The 26386-nt window shown below is 38.0% G+C and overlaps 1 protein-coding gene across 3 annotated transcripts in view; it reads right to left on the reverse strand.

Moving 5' to 3' along the window:
- The window catches only part of GREB1L (GREB1 like retinoic acid receptor coactivator), a 167471-nt gene that overhangs the window by 41988 nt on the left and 99097 nt on the right, over positions 1 to 26386 (reverse strand). For all 3 annotated transcript variants that reach the window (XM_028524032.2, XM_036009230.1, XM_036009231.1), the window contains 6 exons: positions 25253 to 25579; positions 24100 to 24228; positions 23404 to 23538; positions 20951 to 21148; positions 6921 to 7101; positions 4309 to 4501 (listed from right to left, as the gene is read on the reverse strand). In XM_028524032.2, coding sequence (XP_028379833.1) covers positions 4309 to 4501; positions 6921 to 7101; positions 20951 to 21148; positions 23404 to 23538; positions 24100 to 24228; positions 25253 to 25579 — 1163 coding nt within the window. The remainder of the gene's footprint in view (positions 1 to 4308; positions 4502 to 6920; positions 7102 to 20950; positions 21149 to 23403; positions 23539 to 24099; positions 24229 to 25252; positions 25580 to 26386) is intronic.

Raw genomic sequence — 26386 nt, forward strand, 5'->3', positions numbered from 1 at the left:
AGATAAATAAAAATAAAAAAAAAAAGAACCAGAGCTACTAAAGACAGGAATTAGAAGTGAACAGTTTTTGAAATCTGTTACATTTGCATTACACTGTGACTGTAGTTTTGTAAGTATTACAAAAGTTGTCATTAATTGGACCACCCTTTAAAATATGAGTTGTGAAACAATGAATGATGTTACTGTAAAAATGCATATGTCCCCAAATATAAATCATACTATTTATTGAATCCTTCAGTCTTTGGGTAGAATGTTCCTTCTCTTTAAAAAGAAATGTCATCCTCCTACACTGGCTGGTGTGGCTCTGTGGACTGAACACCAGCTTGAGAACCAAAAGGCCGCCAGTTCCATTCCTGGTCAGGGCACATGTCTGGGTTGCGGACCAGGTCCCCAGATGGGGGTGTGCAAGAGGCACCCCAGTCAATGTATCTCTCACACGTTGATATTTCTCTCTCTCTCTCTGCCTCCCTTCCATCTCTCTAAAAATAAAAAAAATCTCCCCCCTCCTGAAGTCCTGTCCATGCGGTGACCTGATGCAGCAATGCTCCCTCTCTTTCCACTGCTGCCTCTGCTTTTCATCCCACTCCGGAGGCCAAACCAAACAGCCTTCACTTGTTAGTCCTTGGCCTCACTGCCCTCTTGGCAGTTTTCTTATTTTCTTTCATGATTTTATCTATACAAGCTGCTTCACTGATCACTGTTTTTGAAAAAATATTCCAAATCCTCAACGTAAAGCCTGAACTCCAACTTGACCTTTGCTACGATGCATTCATCTTAGCTCATTCAATCTGTCTTATCAGCCCTCCATGATCAGTCTTCCTCTTGACTTCTTTCCATCTAAAGGCATCACCTCAAAGATACCTCTGACTTTTCCCTCTTCCCCAATAAGCAAATCCTAGAAAAGTTACCATTTCTTTCATTCTTTTTTATTGTCAGGACCACTATTCTGATTATTGTATTTATTAATTCTAACTCGAATTACCAGGAAAGCCAGATGAATGATCTCCCCATTTCTAATCATGCTGACGTTACCTCTACAGTTAATGGACTGCTTTAAAATGCAGCCTCTCAGTATCTCCCAAAGCTGAACACATGCATACCCTAAGACCCGGCAATTTCACTCCCAGGTATATAACCAACAGAAGTGCATACATATGTGTACTAAAAGGCATGTGCTAGCATGTTTACAGCAGCACTATTTGAAATAAATGAGCACAATGAATAAATGAATTGTGGTAAAGTCACCCAGTGAAATCTATATACAGTAATAACAATGAATGTTTATGACCCATGAAAGATAGAGAAGAATCTCACAAACATTGAGGAGCAAAAGGAGCCAGACTCGAAGGAGTGTATACTGAATGATTTCATTTACATAAAGTTGAAAACTGGACAAGCCAAGCCTATGGTGTAAGAGGCCAGATGAGTTTTTCCCTTTGGTGGGGGAGTGCCTGGCTTTTGGGGTGGTGGTACTATTCTATTTCATCGTTTGGGTGCTAATCTCATGGGTGTGTAGTCTTAGTTTGTGGAAATTCATTAAGCTGTACATTTATATTGTTAATATAAAAATAAAAGAAACATATATATTCTGATATTTCTAACAATACTATGCTTTTGATAAGAAATCGTTAATGCTTGTATAAGAAGTATAAATTTTGCCAGCCTGGTACTTTAAACTTCCATATGTATACTTCCAGGTTCCTTTTAATCCCACTACATATTCTCTGAAAAATGCCCATGTTTTCTCCTCTGTGGCCCTGCCCCAGCTGCCTGCTGCCCAGAGTGGCCACTCCCAGGCTGCTGGCTCTGTCCTTCCTCTCCATGTCGCCTTTCCTGATGCTCCCCAATGGATGGAACTTCTCCCTCCCTTCAACTCCCAGAGAATTTTGTGTTTTTTTTAAATTGTCTTATTTACTTTCTCTTTGTTTTATTTTTTTCTGACAAATAAAAAATATACAGAAAATTGAGATATAATTGACATATAACATTAGTTTCGGGTGTGCAACATGATTCAATATTTGTATATATTGTGAAATGCTCACCACAATAAGTCTAGGTAACATTCATTACCACACACTGTTATAATTTTCTTCTTCTTTTTTCCCCTCACTGACAGATATGTTTATCAATTTTAGAGAGAGGGGAAGGGATGTGAGAGAGGGAGAGGGGCAGGGAGAGAGAGAGAGAGAGAGAGAAACATCGGTGTGAGAGAAAAACATCAATCTGTTGCCTCCTGTACACACCCTGACCAGGGGTCAAACTCACAACAGGTATGTGCCCTGACTGGGAATTGAACCCACAACCCTTGACTGGTGTACAGGACAATGCTCTAACCAAATGAGCCACCCAACCAGGGCACAATTTTTTTCCTTGTGGTGAGAACTTTTAAGATATTTCTTAACAACTTTCAAATATACTATACAGTATTGTTAACTATAGTTACCATGTGTACGTTACACCCTCAGGACTTGTTTATGTTATAACTAGAAGTATGTACCTTTTGACCCTATTCACCCATTCTGCCAACCCCAAACCCCCTGCCTCTGCCCCATCTCTTTTCCCTACATATGCCGTATTATACTTTGTACAATAGTGATGTTGATGTGTACCTTGCTCTCTCCTGTAAACCATGAGCTCACTGTGTTCTTAGAAAGGTCTAACACAAGCCCATATGTGCTTAATAATATTTTTTGAGTTGAATTTGTTTGTCATTCCTTCTATGGGCCATTGGCTTCAGGATAACTAAGGAGGCTAAATGTTAGGAGCTTCTCCCCTAAATGTGTAAAGTTATAGTTGTAAATTAGATGCAATGTTTTACCTTTTCTCCATGTTGATCTTAATTTCATAGGAATGATTTTTTTAAACATTAGAGTATAATAACGTCCATTCCTCAATTATTTAGAATATAATCTTGGGTATTATATCTCTAATCCATAAATATTTTACTAGATATCTCTAAGATAAGAACCCTTTAAAAATATGACCACACTACCATTATTATACCTAAAAATTAACCATAATCCATAGGAATGATTTTAAGAAAAATTAACTTGAGCCTGTTTCTCTCATTACTTTATTGAAGAGAAGTTAAAAAGCAGAAGTGGAGTCCTTCTTCCTACCCCTCTGGGAAAGACTGAACCAACAAGGTAAATTAGGATAGTGCTCCTGCACCCTCGCCAACAATATATTGAAACTTAATATTCAGGAGAGAGCTATCTGTTGGATTAAAAAACAGTTTTTCCTTTCATCAATTCTATTGGCAATCCATGCTGTGGCAGGGCAACTTCTTGGGTAGCCTGCAGGTGTGCCCTACCCCTTAGAGGCAAAGAACTGTGGCTGCTTCTTATCTTACTGGTAACTTGACCACCTATTCAATGGCTGGAGCTTGGGCGGAGAAGAGACCAGCAAAGTGAAAGCTCAAAGAAACCTGTATATGATTGTGAACACATTGAGACAGTTCTCAGAAGGAAGGGACTGTTGATGCCAACGGGAATCTGTGACCTGAGCTTGCATGACTGCAAGGGACAAACTAATACTCAGAAAGAAGAATTCCAAGTCAGGGAAAACATACCTACTTCATAACAATGAAATACACTGGGTTAATGAATAAACAGTTATTCTTATGTAAGACATTTCTGGCATCTTTCACTTCAACATATTTATTTTTAAATATCAATATGTCAATATTTTAAAACAAAGGATCCATTGCTTAATGGCTAATTTTTATTTTTTTAAAAATGAAACTCATTTCTTTTCTTTGATAGTATATTTAGCATACAGTTTATAGGTCATTAGGATTAAAGTAAAAAAATTATGAAGACCTAGATATGTACAATGCTGAGAAGAAGTCTGATTAAAAAGAAAAACCTAACTGGTGGGGAGCATGTGGGTAACTAAACAGCGGGGCAGATGAGAGATGGAAACATGACAGAGATGCCACTGAGCAGGACAATAAAATTTCCCGGTTTTAGATTCAAATGAATCAGTAAAGGCACAAAGACAATCCATAGTATTGATGATGGTATCAGATCACATCATTTTTGGGAGCACAAACTATAGAAGGTGGGCAATTTTATATCTGATGATAACCTAAAAGAGAGCCACCTAATCAATTTTATGTAAGACACTAATTCTCTAGTTTTTAATGTTATGATAATTATAATTACTAGAAGATAAAGCATTATGTTAATCAGATTCTTGAACTTGTGTGCTATACTTTACAAACCCATGACCATGTTTCATTATAAGATTCTGCCCCCGGGGAACTAGGAACATGGCTGTGCATCTGAGAGTAGAACAGAGACTCACCGTGTTGTCCAGCTGTACCCAGTGAACCTCATTGCTGGAGCTGACTCGGGACTGCTGGGTCTGCAGAGTGTATGGGAAGGAGCTAACCTGGAGCACCAAGAGGTTGAAAGCTTCCAGAACTTCTCTGCAATTAATGACTCTATCAGCCAATCCATGACTAGGTTCACCATGTGACAAATTGCCCGAAATGACACTGTAAAATATTGAAAGTCACATTCAAATATCCAGATTAAACTGATGAGACACAGAAGCAGATATCAAATTGGAGGTAACTTTTTAGCTCCTTTTTTTTCCTAGTTCTTTGGGAGTAGGAGTAGAAGCAATGAACATTGATTTGGAAGACCAACAAGAGTATTCCTTCTTACTCCTTTCACCAAGATTTCAGGCATTCCCCCCCTTTTCAAATTGCCCTGATCTACAAAGCTCAGAATGTAAACTCAATTATCCACACCAATGATGTCTTAATCTGTAGCTGAGATAGATCACTTCAGTGTGAAAGCTCACTTGAATCAGGACGGTTCTCCATCAAAGTGTGATGCTTATCACTGTGCAATGATCTGTACCCCCAGAAAGGCTCAGAGCCACAGGGATCCCCCATGTGTTAACACCACTCTCCTCCCCTTGAGGTTGCTAGACCAGAGATTTTCAACTGGTGTGCTGCAGGGATTTTTAAAACATGCAATACCTGACTACTTAGTCAGGGGCACTGACCTCTTTTCCTTCAGATTGTCAAATAAAAAGAATAACAGTCAACAATAGCCATGCAGTGTGAATGACTCAAAATTATACCTATTTTTGTCAGGTTAGCAAAAAACATATTTTTTAGTGTGCCACAGAATTTAATAATTAGTTTATGTGTGCCATGAGATGAAAAAAATTGGAAATTACTTTGATAGATTGTAGGGAGGGTTCTTCCTACCCCCTCCCTGTGACTAAAATTTTCTTCTTTCTGAAGCATCTTTAGTTGTGTTCAGTGTGTATGTACCAGGTTGCCCTGGGGAATTAAATACAGGGAGACCCAATGCATAATCCTTGGAGCTATCACCCCAAACTTTCAGGGACAAGGTATATAATGTCAGTGAGCTATTTCTGCTTATAGTGGGTTGGCCAAAAAGTCCATTTCGTTTTTTCCATAAAATAAAAGACACATTTTTCATTTTTCACCAATAACTTTATTGATTTGGGTATTTTGAGTATACTGACTGTCTCCTGCTATTGGCTTCTAGTGGGTATGCCAAGGGTGCTGCTAAACATCTTCCAATGCATAAGACAGCCCCGCAGCAAAGAATTATCTGGCCAAAATGTCAGTAGTACCAAGAAACTTTGCAAACCATTTTTGACACATTTGATCAGTCATAGCACCTTCTCCATATATTGCACAAATCTTTTTTTGTGTTTCAGTTGCATTTTTACCTTTCTCAAAATAATAAAGCATAATATACCGAAAATGTTGCATATCTTATTCCATCTTCAATACTAACATGGCTGCACAAAAATTCACCAGTTTTGGTAAGTTTTTTTTTTTAATGCATGCCAATATGACAGCAGTCACAATACAATCTAACAAAATTGTTTTAAATGAAGTTAAAGACAACTAAGCTCTAGTAGAGCCATTGTATAGATAAAACTAAATGAAATTTTTGGACAACCCAATAGAACACTAGTGGTAACTAAACAGGATGTGGGCAAAATTTCTTTCCTTTTTCTTTCTTTCTCTCTCTCTCCCTCTTCCCCTCTATCCCTTTTCTTCCCTCTTTCCCTCCTTCCTTCCTCCCTCCTTTCCTCCCTCTCTCCATCTCTCCCTCTCTCCCTTCCTTCATGCTCAACCTAACAAAGTTATGCAAGATCTTGCTTATACCTACACATGGCTCTAAATTTTGTATTACGGAGTGCCAAACACATTCTAGCTTCTGAGCAAGCACTCTTACTATTTCTAGCACAGACCAGAACACTTCTAGATTCTTAACCTCATTGCGTCCTGAAAAAAAGAAAGTCTATAAACACTTGAGTACTATCCTCCCCACCTTTAAATTCTTTGCCTTATTAATCCATAGGAGCAAGATACCCCCTACCTGATCATTGCTGTAATTTGATCTGGCAGCAAAACTAGCTCCATCATGCCACATGCACTGTTCTTTCATTAACAAGCTCCCAGATCATTAAAGTAGCATCTGTACTGCTGTTAATGGTAAGAGGGAAGAAAGAAAGGCAAGGAAAAAGAGAAATAGCAGAGCTAGGAATAGAAGAGAAGGGAAAAAAGATAGGAAAAGAATTGGGGAGGAGGAATGGTGGTGAGAGGGCAAACACAGGGGCCTGCTGGTAGCTCATGAACCTCGACCTCCTCGATGCCATGCTTTTTTGAAGCGCCACAGTGCCCTTAAAATGGTATTTTTAATAGTAAAGTGTAAATTCACCCATAGCATAGTTCTAATAAAATCAAATTAAAGTGGTAAGAAAGGGTAAAAGAGCAAGAGAAGGGTAGGAATGTTACCAATAAGGATGCCAAATGCTAGGGTCCTTGGGTTTTCAAACCATCACCTTTTAAATAATTTATTACATAACTACTGCTGCTGTAGAAGAAATATTGCATTTGCTCACTCTGAAGCAATCACCTCGTTAGTTCCACATGGCAGTTGTCATGGACCAGCACAAACAGTGTATACGGGTTCTGTTTCACTTTTCTCATGAAAACTTCAAACTTGGCTTGGATCTCATTGTCTAGACGAACAACATATTTCTCGGCTCTCTGATAAGCTGTCCCATTTTCCTCCAGACCCAAGTCTACAAGGACACCTGCCAAGAAGAAAAAAAGCATATTTTTATATACATATACATAAATAAGTTCAGTGTCACCTGACATGCTGGGTACTAATCATATAACGAGGTTTACAGAACAGATACTTTTCTTTTTTCATATTCCCCACAATTTTGAGAAGTATCAGATTTCCTTTTCTTAAGAAACCTCACTCTTCCTCCCACAAATGAAAACAGAAAACAATTTGATACATGAAGTAGAAACAGTTAAGTGTATGAGCCCTCTGTATAATTAAATTCTATTTATATATGAGGTGCTGCTAACAACTACTATACAGGTCACTTGGAAAAGTGACACTTTGGGCTACAGCTCTTGGCCAAATTAATATAATAATATAAGCCTTTCATACCTGAAAGTTAGCAACAAAACAAATGTAGGAAAAAAGAAAAATACCGTGTGAGGTCTAAAGATACCAAAACTAGATTATGAGCCTTTTTATTTAATATTTTACTCACTTTTATACAGTGACATTCTGCACAGTATCTAGAGCATGGGAAACCCTCAATAATGTTGAATTATGTACCAAATTAAAAAAAATGAACTAAATTACTCAAGAGTAATAAATTGTCAAAATGTTAAAAATTGTGAAACTTCAGTACTCTATCATTATTTTGGTCTATAATTAAATTACTTCTACATATAAACATCTAAAATAGTTCTAGGCACATGAAACTATTGTTGGGATTGTTAATTAAAACACCAAACCCTCCTTTAAAATGGAAACAAAATGGTAATTATGTGAGATGAAGAGTGCGTTAACTAACTTCAGTGTGGTAAATGTTTCAAAACTTTACATGTATCAAATCATCACATTGTACACCTTGAACTTATACAATGTTATTTATCAATTATAGCTCAATAAAGCTAGGGAAAAACAGAAAATAAGGGTACACAACTCTCCTTCCCACCCCAGACACTTGGCAGCATGGAGGGAGGGCCATGCCATCTGAGATGAGCGGAGCGAGGGGGGGGGGGAGGGGGATCAAGCCTATGGCCCTACAAGCAGGAGAAGGAACCAGAAGGTTGATTTGGGGGGGTTGGATATGGTCCTTGAGGACCAGCCTGGATTTCAAGGGTTGAAGGACATCTATTTAGAATCTAGTATCAGCCACACCTACCAGCCTGAACTGTGTGAAAAAAATTAAGAAAATAAGTTTAAAAAATAAAACAGAGACTTGAATTGTTGACTTAGTTTTATTTATCTAGCTTTTCTTTTAATATAAAACCAGCTCAAAGAACAACCATGTATAATTAACATCTAGATGCTATAATACAAATAGCTCTAAGTGGGATTTTTTAAAGAGGAAAAATGTTTTACCATATGAAAAATTCATTCTATGAGAAAAGGTGAACAGAAGGTAATTTTGCTTTCAAACATTTTTCATTAGGAGACTTTCCTCAGAGACTGTTTTCAGTTTCCACCCAAATGTAGTCAAACATTATGAATATTTTCAAGAGCAATCAAATATTTGGCAATCATTCTGATTTTTTTGAATGTGAATTGCTTGTAAAACTCATTCAACATTTGATAGTGACTTACTGAACATCCACTTTGTATCAGGTACCCTGTCAAGTATTGTGCTAGGCCTGGGAATACAGAGGACAGTAGACCAAAGACCTCAGTCTGATGAATCTTAGGATGGAGAAGATGGGTAATTCTGACAGGTGTCATCATGGGAGACAAAGTACTATGGGGCAGAGGAGGTAAGCGGAGGCACAGGGAATCTACTTAATCTCTGGGGTTTCTGTTCCCTAATCTGTAAAATGGAGAGAGTAGAATCAATTGAAAATTAGTAGATATTTCCTAAGTTTGCCCTTAGGAAACAAGTTAAAGGCATCCTAATATGTAAAGACCATAGTTAATTCATAAAGAGGAAAAACATCTTGTGGACCATTTATAGGTGACTATATTTCAAAACAAATGAAATAAGAAGACCTTTGACAGGTCAAATCTAAGGGGTAGTTATCTAAGATATAATATGGTCTATTAGTCTGTAACTGTGCAGCCAGTTAGTTTTGCAGTGGTGAATTTGGGTTGGGAGCAGGCATAATAGACGTAATTGTTCTGTTCCTATCTGGGCATTTTTAGTAGATCATCCTTACCTTTAAATTTTGTTTTAGACTTGCTTTTATTTTTAAATTTTGTTTCTTGACTGGTGATGAGAGTGATAGACACTCATCTTGGAAAAACTGAAAAGTATAGAGATATATTAAAAAAAGAAATTTATCCACAATTCTTTTTTTAAAGTATTTTATTTATTTTTTAGGGAGAGGGGAAGGGAGGGAGGAAGAGGAGAGAAACATCATGTGTGGTTGCCTCTCATGCACCTCCTACCAGGGACCTGGCCCATAACCCAGCATATGCCCTAACTGGGAATCAAACCAGTGACCCCTTGGTTCACATGGCTGGCACTCGATCCACTGAGCCACACTTGCCAGGGCTATCCATAGTTCTTTAACTCAAAATAAGCCACTGCAAACGTTTTTTTTGCATTCCTTCTTACGTATATTGTACTACTTAGGTTATAGTCTATAATTGTATATCCTGATTTTTTTTCTCTTAAAACTGTAATATATGAAACAAAATTAAAAAAAAGAAACAAAACTTTTGTTATTTACTAATATATATCTGTGTAGGAAACACAAAATAATCCAGATAAATTAAATTAATAAGAATTTAGCTAAGTTGATGGATTGGAAAATCAATCCATAAAAATTGTTGCATTTCCATATACCAGCAGTAGTGAGGGTATGTATTTAAATACATTTCTAATAAAATTAAAAAATTAAGCATCTAGGAATAAATCTTATCAGAAGACACACAACTGAATGCAACTGTGACCCTGCTTTGGATCCCAGAACAGAAACATGGCAGTAAGGGGAAGACTGGTGAGGTTTTTAGTTGATAGTGTTGTTCCAGGATTGATTTCCTGTTTTGATGGTTTACTATGGTTATATAAGGTGTTAACCTTCAGGGAAGCTGGCGAAGAGTATACATTCTAATAACTTTATTGATATATAGTTCATATATAATTCACCCATTTATAATACACAATTTAATGGCTTTTAATACATTCACAGTTTTACAACAATCACCACAATCAATTTTACAACACTTTCACAACCTCTAAAAAAACCTCATACTTTTTAACCATCAGCCCTCAATTCCCCACTTGGTCCCCCAGCCCAATCTATTTTCCTTCTCTATAGGTTTGCTTATTCTGGACATTTAATATAATTGAACCCATGACAACATATAAACATATATGACTAACTTCTTTCACTTGGAATAATGTTTTCAAGTTTCATCCATGTTGTGGCATGTGTCAGTATTTCATTTTTTTATTGCTGTGTAGTTTTTCTACTGTATGGATATACCACACTTTGTCTATCCATTCATCCGTTGATGGGCATTGGATATTTTCCAGTTAATGCCACTATGAACATTTGTATACAGGTTTTTGTGTGGACATGTTTACATTTCTTTATTTCATACCTAAGTGCAGAATTGCTGGGTCATATGATAACTCTATGTTTAACCATTTGAGGAATGCAGGATTGTTTTCTAAAGTGGCTATGTCATTTTGGAGGGGGGACCCAAACAAACCCAGAATTTATTTATAAAAAGTTGTGTATTTACTCTTACATGTTTAAACTTCAGTCACCTTCAAAGTACTCTCCATTTAATGCAATACACCTATCGAGACTTTTTTCCCACTGCTCAAAGCAGTTTTTGAACTCATCGATTTTGATCTCTTTTAGTGCTTCTGCCATTTTTTGTTTCACCTCTTCCACATCAGCAAAACTTTTCCCTTTGAGGGCTTTTCTTATCCGGAAAAACAAAGTTACTCTGGGTGAGATCTGGTGAATAGGGAGGGTGGGGCGTAGGAGTCATGCCATTTTTGGTCAAAATCTGCTGAACACTCAGTGACATGTGGGCAGGTGCACTTGTAAATCACCTATCATGAAATGGAAAAATGCGTTGAAAGAGTCTTAAAAAAATTCACTGAAGTTGAATGCAGCCTCTCACAACAATGCCAGTTGGCACACTGATACAGATGGGTTCCTAGAACACTCACCTAGCAAGGGAAGCCTTTACTATAAGGGACCCACCATCAAGAAGATAATTCCAGTGTTTTTTTTCTTGTTCCCCCCACATACATCCCCATCAGCAGTGTAGAGGATTCTAATTTCTCCACATATTAAACAACACTTGTTATTGTCTGTCTTCACACGTAGCAGGTGTGAAGTGGTGTCTCTGTGTGGTTTTGATTTCCATTTCTCCCATTAGCTAGTGATGCTGAGCATCTTTTCATGGACTCATTGGCCGTCTGTATGTCTTCTCTGGATAAATGCTGATTCAGATCCTTTACCTATATCTTAATTAGGCTGTTTCTCTTTTTATCATTGACTTGTAATAGGACTTCAAATATTGTAAATATAAGTCCCTTATTGGATAAATGATTCACAAATAATTTCTCCCATTCTGTGCATTATCTTTTCACTTTCTTGGTAGTATCCTGTGAAGCATAAATAGTTTTAATTTTGATGGTGTCTAGTTTTTTTTTATTGTTTGTATGCTGTATCTAAAAAATCATTGCTTAATCCAAAGCCATGAAGATTTACACCATTATTTTCTTCTAAGAATTTTATGGTTTTAGTTTTTACATTAGGTCCTTGACCTCTTTTTAGTTAGTTCTTGTTTGTGAGATAGGGGTTCAGCTTCCTTCTTTCACATGTGGATATCCAGTTGCCCCAGCACCATTTGTTAAAAAGGTTATTCTTTCCCCCATTTAATAGTCTTGGCACCTGCAAAATTCAATTGATCATAAATAGGAGGATTTATTTCCAGACTTTTTCAATTTTGAACCATTGATCTATGGGTCTGTTCTTATGCTAGTACCACACTGCTGTGATAAATATAGTTTTGTATTAAGTTTTAAAATGGAGGAAGTGAGAGTCTTATAACTTTATTCTTCTTTTTCAATATTTTGAGTATTCTTGAAATATTTTCATATATTTTAAGTAAACATAGAATTTGAGTCCCTTTGATTTCCATATGAATTTTAGGATCAGCTTGTCAATTTCTGCAAAGTAGCCAGCTGGGCTTTTGATAGGGAATGAACTGAATCTGTAGATCAATTTGGGGAATACTGCCATCTTAAAATATTAATTAGTCTTCTAATTCATGAATATGGGATGTTTTCCATTTATTTAGATCTTCTTTAATTTTTTTCAACGTTTTCTAGTTTTCAGAGTGTAAGTTTTACACTTCTTTTGCCCAATATTTCCCATTTTTATTCTTGTTCATGCTATTATAAATGGAAATGATTTCTTAATTATATTTTTGGATCTTTTGTACCATTTTTGTGACTTTCCTGTAGATGTACAATAGAAAAATTTAAAAGAAGCATGACCATATCAAATATTTGCAACTAAAACACATACATTGTTGATGGGGGTGTAAATATAACCACCTTATTAAGAAATTTAGCATTATTTAATAAAGTTGAAAAAGTACAAGAAAAATTAACATTATTTAGTAAAGTTGAAAAAGTACATAATCTATTCTCCAACAATCTTACTCCCAGAGAAACTCCAGTGTGTGTGCACCAGCATTGTTCGAAATAGTGAAAAAGTACAAATAACCCAAATGTCTGTCAGTAGTAACTAATGTCAGCATGATGTTCTCTAAGACACAGCTCACACTTGAGTTTCACTGATTGTCCAGAGTTGTGTTTTTAATTTTTTATTTTTAGATCTAATATTTAATCAATAATTACACACTGCACTTGATTGGTAGTATCTACTGCCAGATGTCTCCACTGTAAAGACACTTTCTCCTCTTTGTAATTCTTAATATGTGGATAATACTTTCAGACTGTGTGAATATTTGTTCCCAAATGACATTTTAACCAATGGTTTTAGTATCCATTAACAATACTTGTCAGAATCAATAATTACATTGGTATTACAAAATATGGATTCTCTAATTCTATCGTTTTCCTAAAGAAAGCCTCGTCCCCCCACCCCTCGCATCTCCTACCCCTTTTATTTCTTTAGTATTACTATGGACTCATGGTTTAATAGGTTATGATCTATTGCCATCATTCCTTTTGATACCCCAAATTACCAAATTTGGCCAATAAAATCCCCTTCAAGCAGGCTGTTATGTCTTTTTGAAATGTCCCCATCAATCTGAGTACTTCCTTGCTTTCTAGAATAAGATATTCCACCTCAGAGTTGGGACAGTCAGGAGTGGTATTTGTAAGCCAAAAAAATCTGGATGCTAAATGTTCACACTCATACTGCGATATCACTATGACAGAGCTATAGGAAACATTTAATTTTTTTCAAGTTATGAGTTCTTATATCTCTAATATAAGTCTATAAGGAATATTCCTTACTTTTCCCCAGTCCACATTTGAGGCTCCCTTCTTTCATGTGAAAATACTGCTGTTCAACAATATTAAAATACTTATCTATTTGATGTATCCTATGAAATACACAAAATAGTTTTAAAATTATTAATACCACTTCCAATAACATAATGATTAAAACTCAAGATTTATTTGCAATTCTTTTTGCCCTTAGGTCACGTTGAGATTATAAAATAAAGAAGCTTATTCTAAAAATACCTGGAATTTTTTTTGGTGTGTGGTTAACATCTCAATATGTAGTTAGGTTCACTTATTTCTGTTTATATTCAATATTAAGGTTTCCCTATCATTTAAATTTTTTTGAATATGAAACTAATAGGGATCAAAAATCAAAACTACACAAAAAGTTATACCCATCCCTATCTCTTCAACCCCATACAGATAAACTTTTTCACTAGTGTCTTGTTTAGCTTTCATGTTTTGTTTGTTTTTCGAAAACATGCACTGAGGGGTGTAATCTGAAATGGTCAGAAGTGCTACAAAAGGCTTATCTGAGGTCACTTTCTATCTTCTTGATAATTTGTTTATCAGAGTTCTATAGGATTAAATAAAAGTTTAAATTCTAATACATTATGAGTAAATCTGTCACATTTTTCCAACTCAATAAAAACTGGGCCTTAGCAGTTTCCACCTGGTGTACTGATGGTGGCACCAAGAGATTCCAGGCCATGTCTACCTAAACGCTAAATCTTACTTTTGACCTGAGTTGGAACTTTGGAGGCAACAGTAACTCTTCTTTTATGACATTTTACCACTCACTGGGTTCTAGTGAACTACAGTGGTTGGGAATCACTATGTTCCCTAAAGGTGATTAATCTGAACCCAGGGAGCGGACATAGGTGGTGCCCCCGTCATGGACGTCTTCCACAGAAATAACCGACTCGAAAGGTCCCTGGAGAGAACCTTCTTGGACAGCAAAAGACTCAAGCAGCTCAAATGAAGCCCCTTGTGCTCCTTTTTCCTTACTGAAGGCTACAGAATCCAGACAGGCTTCTTTGGCCCTTTATGGGATTCAAGAAAAACATGTCCTCTGAGGCAATCCCTCTAAAAACTTGAAAAGAAAAACAGCAAAGTTTCAACTACCTGAGGGGCCTGTGAGGGGGATAAAAACAAGAACACACACACCAAGTCCACAATACCTGGAAAGCACTAGTGTCAAAGGCCTTTCCAAAAAGGTCAGAAGTCTGTATGAGTAGCCAGAACCCATCACTAGAAGGAGCTAATGGGTCCTGATATCAAGTAAAACTGATAATGATCAAAGAAATCCAAAATGCTGAGGTGTCATTAAATGTGATCCAGTACTCCATGCCCCAGTACCCTGCCTGTTTATTTGGAGAGAACAATATATTCTAAGTTGAATGTTTTTATCATCCCTTGATTTTTTAAAATAAAGAATTATATTTCTAAATTTTTTATCTCTAACTTTTATTTCTTGTTTTTCTAATCAAGAAGATATCCTAAAGAAAATAAAACCCTCAGTTAGCTGTCCATCTTTTCTGAGGATTGAATTAATTTCTCCAAAAGTGTGTTATGCAAAAAAAACCCAAAAAACATTCTAATGCTTAAAAGGATATGAAAATCAAGAAAATACTAAATCATTAGAGCATGCTAAGTTTTTATGGCATTATGATAACAATGGCTATTCCTTCACTCTGGCAATCTCTTTTCAGCAAGTAAACAACCTGGAAATTGAAATAGCTGGTTAAAAATCTTGCTAATCACTTTCAGTGCCCATTGCACTGGCAGTCACTTTGTCTTCTGGTGGCTCAGCTGTCTCCCTTCTGTCTTTCCAATGGGGGAGAGTTTTTAATCTGGGTCTCATGAGACCTGTCTGTGTGGTGTGTGTGTACTCTGGTGCTGTTTTTTTGGGTCAGGAGGGAAGTAGCAGTAGACCTACACAGAACAGCATCCTGAACACATTGATGCAACTTCAGAGCCCTCTGTGACTGACAGATACACCTGATACACATGTATCTAAGGTCTCTACTCTTGGGCAAAGTAGATTTCTAGAATATGGTTTTGATGACTTAATCTGTTTTTGCCAGAGAAGTACCAAATCTTAAATATTACTTCTGTTTTTCTTTTAAAATAGATTTTAACTTAAAATTCAACAAAATGTTATAAAAAAATCAGTGCAGTAAATATTAAGTGTCTGCTGTGTCACAAATGAGACAAAGATGTTTCCTGAATCTTTTACTTTCTAGTTGAAGAGAAAGAGCATTACTAAACTTTTGGCCACAGCACAGTGCTGAGCTCCACGACAGTGATGAGCACATGAAAACAAGCTGAGGAAGAAAGGCTGCGAAAGTGTGTGTCACAGAAGCCAAAGATACTGCAGGGAAGGAGTGGAGGGCACCTGTGCTGTGAAGAGTTCAGAGAAGGACTGAAAAGGTCATTGGTATCATTGGTGAAGAGTCCTGCGAGGGTGGGGGTGGGAAGTGGAGGCCAGTTTCCAGGGTGTTGAGGAGTGACTGGGAGGTGAGGAAATAGAGATAACTAACAACAGGCAACTCAATAAGTTTGGCAGTTAACTAGAGGAGAATGAGCTGGAGGGTTAGGGAAGATTAACAGAGGCTTGTTTTGTCTTCCAGACAGTGGGGCAAGTTTAAACAGATGGAATGAGCCCCAGGAGAGAGAGAAGTTGAAGGTGACAATGTGAGAAAAAGTAATAGTGAGTTCCATGAGAAGAAGTGGTATTTAGAACAAGGTGGGAGAATTACGCTGAAATAGAGGACAGTTCTTGCACTGATCAAGAGGGAAAGGACAAAGGTGGATGTGTCTGCAGTCATCTGAAGTTTTCTTCCATTGGGGTGGGGAAGGAGGGGAGTTGGTGGCATGGCCATTTGCTAAGAGAGAAGGACAAAGTCCGAAGTTTGAGTGAGTGACACCGAGTCTGTAATAGCCACTGTGGAGAATGGGGGAGAGATCCAGCCAAAGAACCAGATAAGAATTTATGATGGCATCGGTTGGAAAGATTGATCACTCCCCCCCCTCCCGCCCTGCAAACTGTGTAGAAAAGGAGTCTGTGGTCTGACATTGGAGATATTAGAATTAAGAATTCCAGGACCCAGCATGGTCTTGGATATGACTAGGGAGCAGGTGACTGAGGAGGAATGCAGGTAAAGGTGTTTGAGGATGAGGAGCTTAAGGTACTGAGCTAGGATACTGGCTGGTCATCTACCTGGTCAAAAAGTACCTTTGGATGGATGCAGATTGGGAAGCAGAGAAGACTGTGGGCCAGGTGCTAACATCTTCTATAAACCAGGGGTGGGCACTGGGCAGCTAACTATATAGCTGAAAATGACTTTAAGAATGCTAACTTCAGGTGCTTGTTCAGTTACACTTGTACAAGGAATCTCTGCTGTTTCCCTATGTCACCTCAGGACCCACTGATTTCCTAGCACTTTCTTCCCTGTGATCCCCTCCCTACCACCTTTGTCCCAGCCCAATAAATATTGCTTAGACTTTAGGTGACTGACAAAGCAGTAGAAAGTTGGTAAGACCAAGAAAAACATATTTTATGTGTGGTTGCCTCTTTCATGTCCCCTACAGGGGACCTGGCCTGCAACCCAGGCATGTGCCCTGATGGGGAATTGAACTGGCAACCCTTTGGTTCACAGGTTGGCGCTCAATCCACTGAGTTACACCAGCCAGGGCAGAAAAATATATTTTAGAATGTGAAAATGCCTTCCTTTATGTTTTCATTCCCCTTCTAACCTCTACCACCACCTGGAATTTCCTTACACCCATTTGGATAGAATAGTCTATGTACCTATCAGCAGATGAAAATGTCTCTCTGGTTCTTTTATAATCAATCAGGCATGTGTTAAGGCATCAAATTTGTGTCATTCCCCTGAGCATGATAAAGCTTCCTTGACTAGGTGCTACCAGATCAACTCCCATTTGCTGGGGGCTCCCACCTATACCATTTTAAAAGCAGGAACGAGGAAAATGTGATCGGTCAGTAATACTTCCTGTTTTTATTCCACTCACCTTAAATTGGAAGTGGCTTGCATTTTTAATGCACCAACACCTTAATATTCTAATTTACAGAACTTAGTATTCTAATTTATAGTCTCTTGAATTAAAAGAATTATGCTACAACATCACACTTTTAAAAATAACACTAAAACAGAAGCATTTCCTATAGTCTCAAAATTCCTTATGCTGGTTCTCCACTGACCACTCCAGCAGTCATGAGTCCATTTTGGGCAAACTTAACAAATGTTTAACACACTTCATTTTTTTTACCCTCAAATTCTTTTCATCACATTTTCTTTTCCTCCCTGCTTCCCTTCCTTAATTAGAATGTAGATGAGATATCAAGTGCTTTGCCTTAATGCTGGGCCTGCAACAATGTGATGGTTTCTATTTTCACCTTTTTCTTTCAGCCATACAAGGGCTGCCAAGGATGTGGCCTTTCTGCATGCCCTGGCTGCTCCTGCCTGCCTGGTGCTTTTCCTGGCATGCTGGCTGCTGAAATGCTTCCTGTAGGGAAAGGCAAATGGAGGGCTAGAGAGAGGAACCTCCGCTTCCTCCCTCATCCCTCCATGCAAACATGAGTTAAGCACTTGCTGCCAGTCCTGAGAGAGGCACCATATCAGGCAGTAGGCAAACAGAGATGAAAAAATGGTTCTTGTCCCCAAGGTCCTGTCCTCTATGACGTTAAGCAAATGAAGCTCTCCTTGATTCACATGGCAAAATATGAGAAAACTGAGTCAGATAACTTCTTGAGAATCCTGTCTGTTTTTATAGCTCTAAGTTTTTGGTGTTTTTTTTTTTTTTAAAGATTTTATTTACTTATTTTTAGAGAGAGGGGATGGGAAGAAGAGAGGGAGGGAAACACTGATCATCAATCGGTTGCCTCTCATCCACCACCAGCAGGGCACCTGGCCTGCAGCCCAGGCATGTGGCCTGACCGGGAACTGAACTGGTGGTGACCTTTCAGTTCACAGGCCAGCACTCAATTCACTGAGCCATACCAGCCAGGGTATATAACGGTGAGTTTTAAAAGTTGTTTTAGTGGATAATCTCTTGCTAACTATTTACTCTGCTCTGGATAATTTCTCTTTACATCTTAATATTCTTATGATCCTATCAATTGTTACATGTTCCAATAATATGAAGGTATTTAAATATCAAAGCAAATACAGTCTGGTGTGTTATGATATGAAATATTATACATTCATTAAGAATGATGCTTACAGAAGCTTTTCAGGACATGGAAAAATGTGTATGCTACAATGTTGAGTGAAAAAGCAGACACAGGTAGGGAAGAAAGCCTGGGACACCAGCTATTAAGTCATTTGCTAATATGTAGATTTTAACAGTGGTTACTCTTGAAAGGTAGGATTATAAATGTCTAAATGTTTCTTTTATTTTTCAAAATAAAGAATACTGTAACTATGTTTTTCTATAATAAAAATGAATACAGTTATTTTAAAATATATAGAAGTGGTTGTTTTGGCAGCAAAAATTTCAATATGTATGCCAAAGCCAGATGTGAATAATTTTCAAAATATGTTTGCCTTGAATTTTCTAAATCTGTCCTTAACATTGACTTTTCTAGATTTTAAGCTTATGTAACTAGTCAAATCCTTGTGCCTTTCTGAGGAGTGGTAATCTTAAAATCCTCACTTTAGAAAATTTGGAAGGCATTGAGAAGGGAAAAGGAAAGACCTCTCTAACTTCTTGACCTGTCAAAAATGCAGGTTTTATTTAGGGCATTGCGCTTATCAAGAGAGGTGAAAGTGCAGGTTGTCAAGAGGTTACTTCAGGATAAGGCTCTGCAGAGAGCACAGCTGCTTGCGGTGGATGACTTCACCATGTGAAATAGGTGCTATGAGTTTGCTCAAGCACAATTTGGGATATCAGATCACAAACTCAGGAAAGCCATAAATGCCAATTAGTACAAGTAAAACACCTATAAGGGAAGGCGTTCCCTCCATATTATGAAAGTGGAAAATTAATAAGAAATAAAGCATACGGTCAATGCTTGGTGTGACTAAAGCCCCTCCATTTCCCTCCATGGAGGGGGCAGAAAGAAAATGCAGAAATGGCCAGTAGTTGTGGATGCCTAGAACTCTCTCTGGTTTCTGAGACAACTATAAGAGAAGATGTTAGATCTTCTCTGGCTAGTCACCTATAAGTCAGTCCAACAGGTTTTGTAACAGGGCAACAAGTCATTTTGTAATTGACATTCAGAATTTTAGAGGCTAAAGAGAAGACTACACTGTTACCAGGCATTTGGGCCTCCAGAAGGCATGGACTTTATATATGTCAGTATTAAAAACAAAACAATCTGCTGTCAGTCAGCTTATTTGACCCATGGACCTAACAACAAAGGATTTCTCACGGAGCTGTGCTACTCAAAGTGTGGTTGTCTGACCAGCAGCACTGGCATCTCCTGGGAGCTTGTTAAAAATGCAGAATCCGTAGTCTACCCAGACCCACCGAAGGGGAATCTGTATCCACACTAAAGTTTAAGGAGAAACTGCATGATAGGCATGAAATATAACCTACACTTTAAGCTCCTCTGAAATCCTGTTTCCTATACCTATTTGCAAATATATTGAAAGTATTTTTTTTTTACTATGGCAAAGATTCCACTAACTTCTTCCACTAAAATCCATGTCTGTATGTGTATGTGTGTGCTTCCCCAGCTAAAGTACTCAGAAGCAACTCAACATTTATAATTTCCTTTTCAAACCTAGTTTACAAAAACAGTCATTTTCAGCTGTCCCAATTTTCTAAATCCTTTACTGCGTCTTATCATTCTAAGCAAGTTTTATTTGTTTATATGTTTGAAAGGGGTATTATTTACCACAGATTTCTAGAGTTTTGCTCTCTACATTTTCATATTTTCTGGGAAAATATTTTTCCTCTATACTTATTCTTTTAAAGTACCTAATTAGGAGAAATCCCAACTATTTCTTAACAAGACTTCCCATTGTTGACATGGAGGATTGTGTTCTTGTGTCTAGGTTGAAAATGTGCTGGTATTGTGCTAAATTACTGAGATTCCACTTAGGGGTATTTGACCAACCTGAGCCACAGAAGGAGTTCAAGTGGCATAGACCCCATCATCACATGCTGGGCTATCCTTGTCTTGAGAAAATTTCTCTTCATAAGTGAATAACTGGTTTTTAGTCCACTGATACCACTATCAGGGAAACGTGTACATCAATTTCCCCTTGACCAAGGAGGGGAAGAGGCCAGAATACTTTGAGAAAAAACTTACAGATAAATTCAAATAATGAAGTGTTCTTTTTCTTACTGTAAAAAAGGATGGAATTGTTCTATAATGATTTGGATTAAACAAAAGAAAGAGGCAGAGGGAATCTAAGGCTAAATCTGCATAGGGTCCTCTTTAAAAGTTCATTCTTACCTGATTGTCGAATCCGTTGAAGGGTTTGCTGGACCAGCACCTCTGATCTTGGGACAATGATGATGAAGTCCACTTTGCTGAAGTGGCCAAGGTCCAGGCTCTGGCTGCCACTGTCTGCTATAGCACACACCTGGGATAAGAGTTTTCTGGCAACTGTAAGCTGTGGTTGATAAATTTGGAAGGTTTCGTTATCTAAATCTAAAATTAAAAAGTCATAAAAAGAAGATTAATTCACTTCTGTGAGGATCACTGTGAATCCACACTGGGACACACACACGGTCAAGTAATGCCCTATCACCAAGAGCTCTCACTTTCTATTGTCACTCTATTATGTTTTACTAGGTTTGCCTGTTTTCCCTGAAAACTTGGCTGAAAGGATGTGTTCAAGAGTGGTGTGGTAATTTCACAAATGTATTATTTTAAAATCCACTGTCTCACAAATCACTAAATCAACACCCCTCCCCCACCCACAAATGGGAGGGGGGTTAGGGTGGGGGACTGACCACACTCTCAGCTGGAACCAGGACTCATCTCTGGAAAGAGGAGGAAAGAGTTTCCAGTTTTCTTTAGTACTGTCATCACAGGTCAGCCCAGACCCAGTTCAGGCAAGGAGGCAATGTCCTAACCGTAATGATTCTGAGTTCCTTTGAGCTTTTCTGGATGGCACCACAGTAAACATTTCCTCTCCAGCAAGTCCACTGCAATGTGATTTAAAATACTCCTCCCTGTGACTGCATAACGTAGGTCACAGAGACTCTACCTTCACCTTTTCACACTTGACTTTGCCAGTACTTGTGACCTGACAGGTCTAGGTGATTGTGGTCAACTCCAGTGCTGATGCCTGTACTATCTGAAGAGACCCAACTCATGACTTGGCCAGCTGGCCACTCAGTAGGTGACGTAATAGAAAAACATTGCCCAGATACTCAGTATGTCAGTAGCTTTTTATAACAAGTTATAAGCAAGCAATCAATCTCTCATACGTGCATGTGTGCACTCATGCAATGAGACAGGCTTAGTCAGCTAAATGTCTGGGTAAGCAACATCCAATACTTCTTTAAAGGACTGCTTTTTATCAGAAACACATGTGGAAGTCTGACTGGCACATACAAGTGCCCAATTAACCTGTGCTAATTAATGGTCTCTAAAATCAAACTGCAATATGGCCAACACAAAAAGGGCAGTCATGATGCCTCAGCCACCACAGAACCCTGGCAGTGAGTGGAGAGTTAGACAGGTGAGCCTGCCTCCTGGCTGACAGAACCCACTAGAAAAGCCCAAAGCTGCCACTTTTCATAGTTGCCCCAAAAGTTTACCGATCCACAAAGATTACCAATCAAAATAAGTATGTCGTCTGATCATTAGGGCACAATTTTTTTCATTTCACAAGTTAGATGTTTGGGACTTCCATACAAAATGGCATAACTTTGTAGAATTTAACTGAGCAAGTTTTGAAATTTAAGGAAACCTAAAAGTATTTTTAGGCAATGTTTCTTAAACAGAGAATCAAGGATATGTATGTGGGAATATGTAAGTCCTTTGAGAAATTATAAATGCTACTTTGTTAGTAATTTATAACAGTATAAACACTTTTTTGATCACCTGAATTACCACTTTATTACTGAATAACATCGTGAAGTCAAAAAATTTTATTGTCTGTATTTGCATTGTTTTTATGGCCAAACTGATGCCAAGTCTTGCTACTTTCATTGCTGAAGTGATCCTGATACACATATGATGCATACCTATCAAGTGGAGGCCAAAAGGCTGTCAGCAGCAGCTTATATATGGATCTGTTTTGTATCTATGCTTTCTCCTGGTTTTTTTCCTCATCCTTTTCTATGATGTCCCTGTCAAAAGGGAATTGGGAAACGATCTGAACTGAAAGGAATCCAATACAATGATTGAATTCCTCACTCCTGGCCCTACCATCTCCCTTTGCATACCAGAAGCTTGTGACAGGGCAGATGATGTTTTGCTATTGCTGCTCTATCTGCCAGGAAGGCCTTGCTACCCCTGATTATGTGTGTTTTACATGTCAGAGAGCAAATGAAGGGAATGGAGAGCCAGGAGCCCTGCACAGACTATAGTTCCTTCAAGCAGTTCTGTGAAGGCCTCCTTGAGCACCAACAACTTTCTGGGCATAGCTGGGGGAGCTAAGGAAAGTACAGCAAGGACCCAGAAATCTTTCCAGGAAAAAAGAGACAATGCTTAAAATAAAGTGTTTGACTTTGATTTAAATTCTAGGAGATATTTACTAAGAACTAGGTGTTTGATCCAGGCTACTTGGAAAGGCTTTTTTAATTTGAGCCAGATTTATCATGTAGATAATGATGAAAAGCCTATCATAGTCTGTGATTTTAAGATGAGACCACACATCTTCAGAATGACTTCGTCCCTATAATGTCTGTCCTGAAGGCTGATTTTCTGCTTTTGGTTTGAGGTGACATTACCCAGGTTTTGTGTGGGAATCATAGCAGCAGCCTCCTGAGATGACACATATTCATTAAGGCCTCCGTTGAAAGGGGTAACAACACCATCTCCTCTTCTTTGTTGCATTTTTTCTAGCAGCTTGTCCAGGTCATCACCTATTACAAAATAAAGCAGAGATAAGACTACAAGGGATGATGTATTTTCATCAGTCTCTAAGTAGGGTAGTTAAGCTGGGTTCTGATCAAGACTTGTCAGTCAGCCAGCTTTTCATGTCTGAGTCTACACCTGGCCATCCCTGCAGCAGAGCCTCCATAGTCGGAGCTCCCCTCCTGTATATCGTGCTTATACCTCACATGCTTTCACAAGCTGAATCTCTCTTGACTGCCATAATACTAAAGCAGGCAGGAGGGGATAATTATATCTCCATTTTGACATATTAAAAAACTGAGATCCGGGGAGACAGATACTTGCCCAAGGTCAGACAACAAAGCAGTGGCTGAGCTGAGGCCTCCCATTTACCCCTGTGCCTTCCTCTGGACCCCTTTGCTGTGTCAGTCACAAAATACTGAGGATAAACCACTCCAAATGGAGGGAGAATGAAGGGAGCTCAGCAGGCAAGCTTAAGCACTAAACTTATCTCGTTGACAGGCAAAGATTTAAATTCAGAAATCACACAGCCCGGGTTGGCAATGTGTCTGAATCTTACAACCACTCACCTAACGATGTGGTTTTGAAATGCGATGCCAGGAAACTGACCTTTCCTGTGATGAGCTCATAACTTATTTCTTTTAAAAACTCACTTGTGGTGAGCATGCTCTCTGCCAGAGCTCTGGACTGATGCTGACCTGAAGAACAGAGGGAGGGAAGATGATGGGCCAGTGAGCAAATGTTCACTGTAACATGATTTACAACAGCAAAAACTACAGTATAGAATGATAGAATCTTGGTTAAAAAAATTACAGCACATCAAAAGGTAGGAAACGAACAGTATTCAAATGACAATTCTAAACATAAAATGTTTATTAAATATGATGTTATGTGATCAAAGGAAAAGATGATATATCTTATATTTCTAACAGTGAAAACATACCATACCTGTATTTAAAGACTAGAGAGGAATGTGAAGAACCTTTAAAAATTGTGTTTGCTTGGTTATAATCTGTCTTAAAAATATTAACTTACATTGTTAAGTTGATTTTACAAATGAAAATGAAAAAAAAAAACCTAATGTATTACACTTGTTGAAAGAGACATATATCATATAGACAGATGCGCAGGCAGGTTTTCTCAAAGTCAGGGTGCTCGGCCTCTTTGGTAGGAAGAGCTGAGAGCCACTAACTAGAGAAGAAAAGCAAAATTTAGTCCAAATGACTACTCAAATGGTGCCTGATAGAAAATCAGCACAAGAAACAAAAGAACAAAAAGTACATTTTGTAATGAATTAACTTTCTAAACCTTTTACAGAGAGTCAGCATTATCCTCTTCAGTGAGGAGGTGAACAAACATGAGCTAAGTTCCTGGCAAGTTTGATTAACTGGCTTAGGCCACCTGTGGCAGTGGCTTCATCACATGCTAGAGTGGTAACATTTCAAAAACTTTTTAAGGACAGAAGTTACATGAGACAAGGGTATCTGTTACGAGGGTATGCTTTGAAATAATGCTCCCACAACCAGCTGACAAGGACACCAGCCAAAGTAAGGGCTACAAAAATCTGATCTGAGGAAGAAATAAAAAAATTAGAAGGAAGAACCCAACAGGGAGCACTTAACCAGAGATTATGCATGGAGTTCTGAAACACCCAATAGATATTTTTCAAATGAACAAATGATTAAATGAATGGATTTTTAAAAAACAAGAAATATTACTCACCTAAAACTACCACGCAAAATTCATTTCCTCTTATTTTCGATGCACAAATTGCCACCACATAATCTGGTAGCTTTTGATAGTGTCTCATTTCACTGAGAGTCCTCAGTGTCTCTGAAATGCCCTCCGCCAAAGAGTTTTGGGTCACAATCACATGAACCAAGTCTTGAGATACACTGGCAATTAATCTAGCAAGCCAGGGGAGTTGTCCTGGGGACACAGGTGCACACTGAGCACCCATTTGCAGGGCTCTCTCTCTCAGAGTAAACTCCTGCATAGCTTTCAGCATAATTTGCTCAAATTCTTCCCTGAGAGGTATCTGATCAGGACCTAAATTGAAGAGAATTACAGCTAGAATTTTAAAAAAATCACAGCTAGAAAAGAAAGACATGTATCAGTGTGCAGTCCTTCTAAGCCCACCATACATACTTGAACTGGAAATAAGCTTTTTCCTGTAGTGGTCACAAGTTTAGAACCCCATTACCATTTTCCATTGTGAAATTACCGTATTTTTCAGACTATAAGATGCAGTTTTCTCCCCCACCCCAAATTTGGGAAGAATAATGGTTGTTAATGCTGCTGTTGAGTTCTGTTTACATTTACATTGGTGAAATATTACATTATTTATGTAATTAAATATTTTACCACATTTTTTGCTTCAAAAATTTTTTCCCTATTTTCTGTCTCTAAAACCTAGGTGCACCTTATGGTACGAAAATACTACCTTCTCTTTTCTCTTTCTGCCTCAATAGTTTTTTTTTTTTAATGTAGGCTTCTGTTCTCCTTTATTCCAATCTTGGTATTTTTAAAAGAGCTTGTACATAGACATAGTATTAATTCCATTGTACACCTTAGGAGCTTCTCACAAAGTGGCATATTGCCTGGCCTATTACCTTCGCACTTTGGAAATGGTCAATGACTAATGAAAGAAGTTAACCTACTGAGTTACTATAATCAACCTTCGAGTTCACTCACTTTTCATTTGATTCATAGGTACTATGTAGAACACTTTCATGTATTGCTTCTATACCAAATTTTCAGAATACTGTCCACAGGAAAATTAAGTTTAAATATTTTCACTCCTAATTTATATTTAGGCAGCCTTACACTTTCCCCAGCTAGAGCATGCTCTCACCA

Source organism: Phyllostomus discolor, chromosome 9 (genome assembly GCF_004126475.2).
Source record: "Phyllostomus discolor isolate MPI-MPIP mPhyDis1 chromosome 9, mPhyDis1.pri.v3, whole genome shotgun sequence".
Taxonomy (NCBI): domain Eukaryota; kingdom Metazoa; phylum Chordata; class Mammalia; order Chiroptera; family Phyllostomidae; genus Phyllostomus; species Phyllostomus discolor.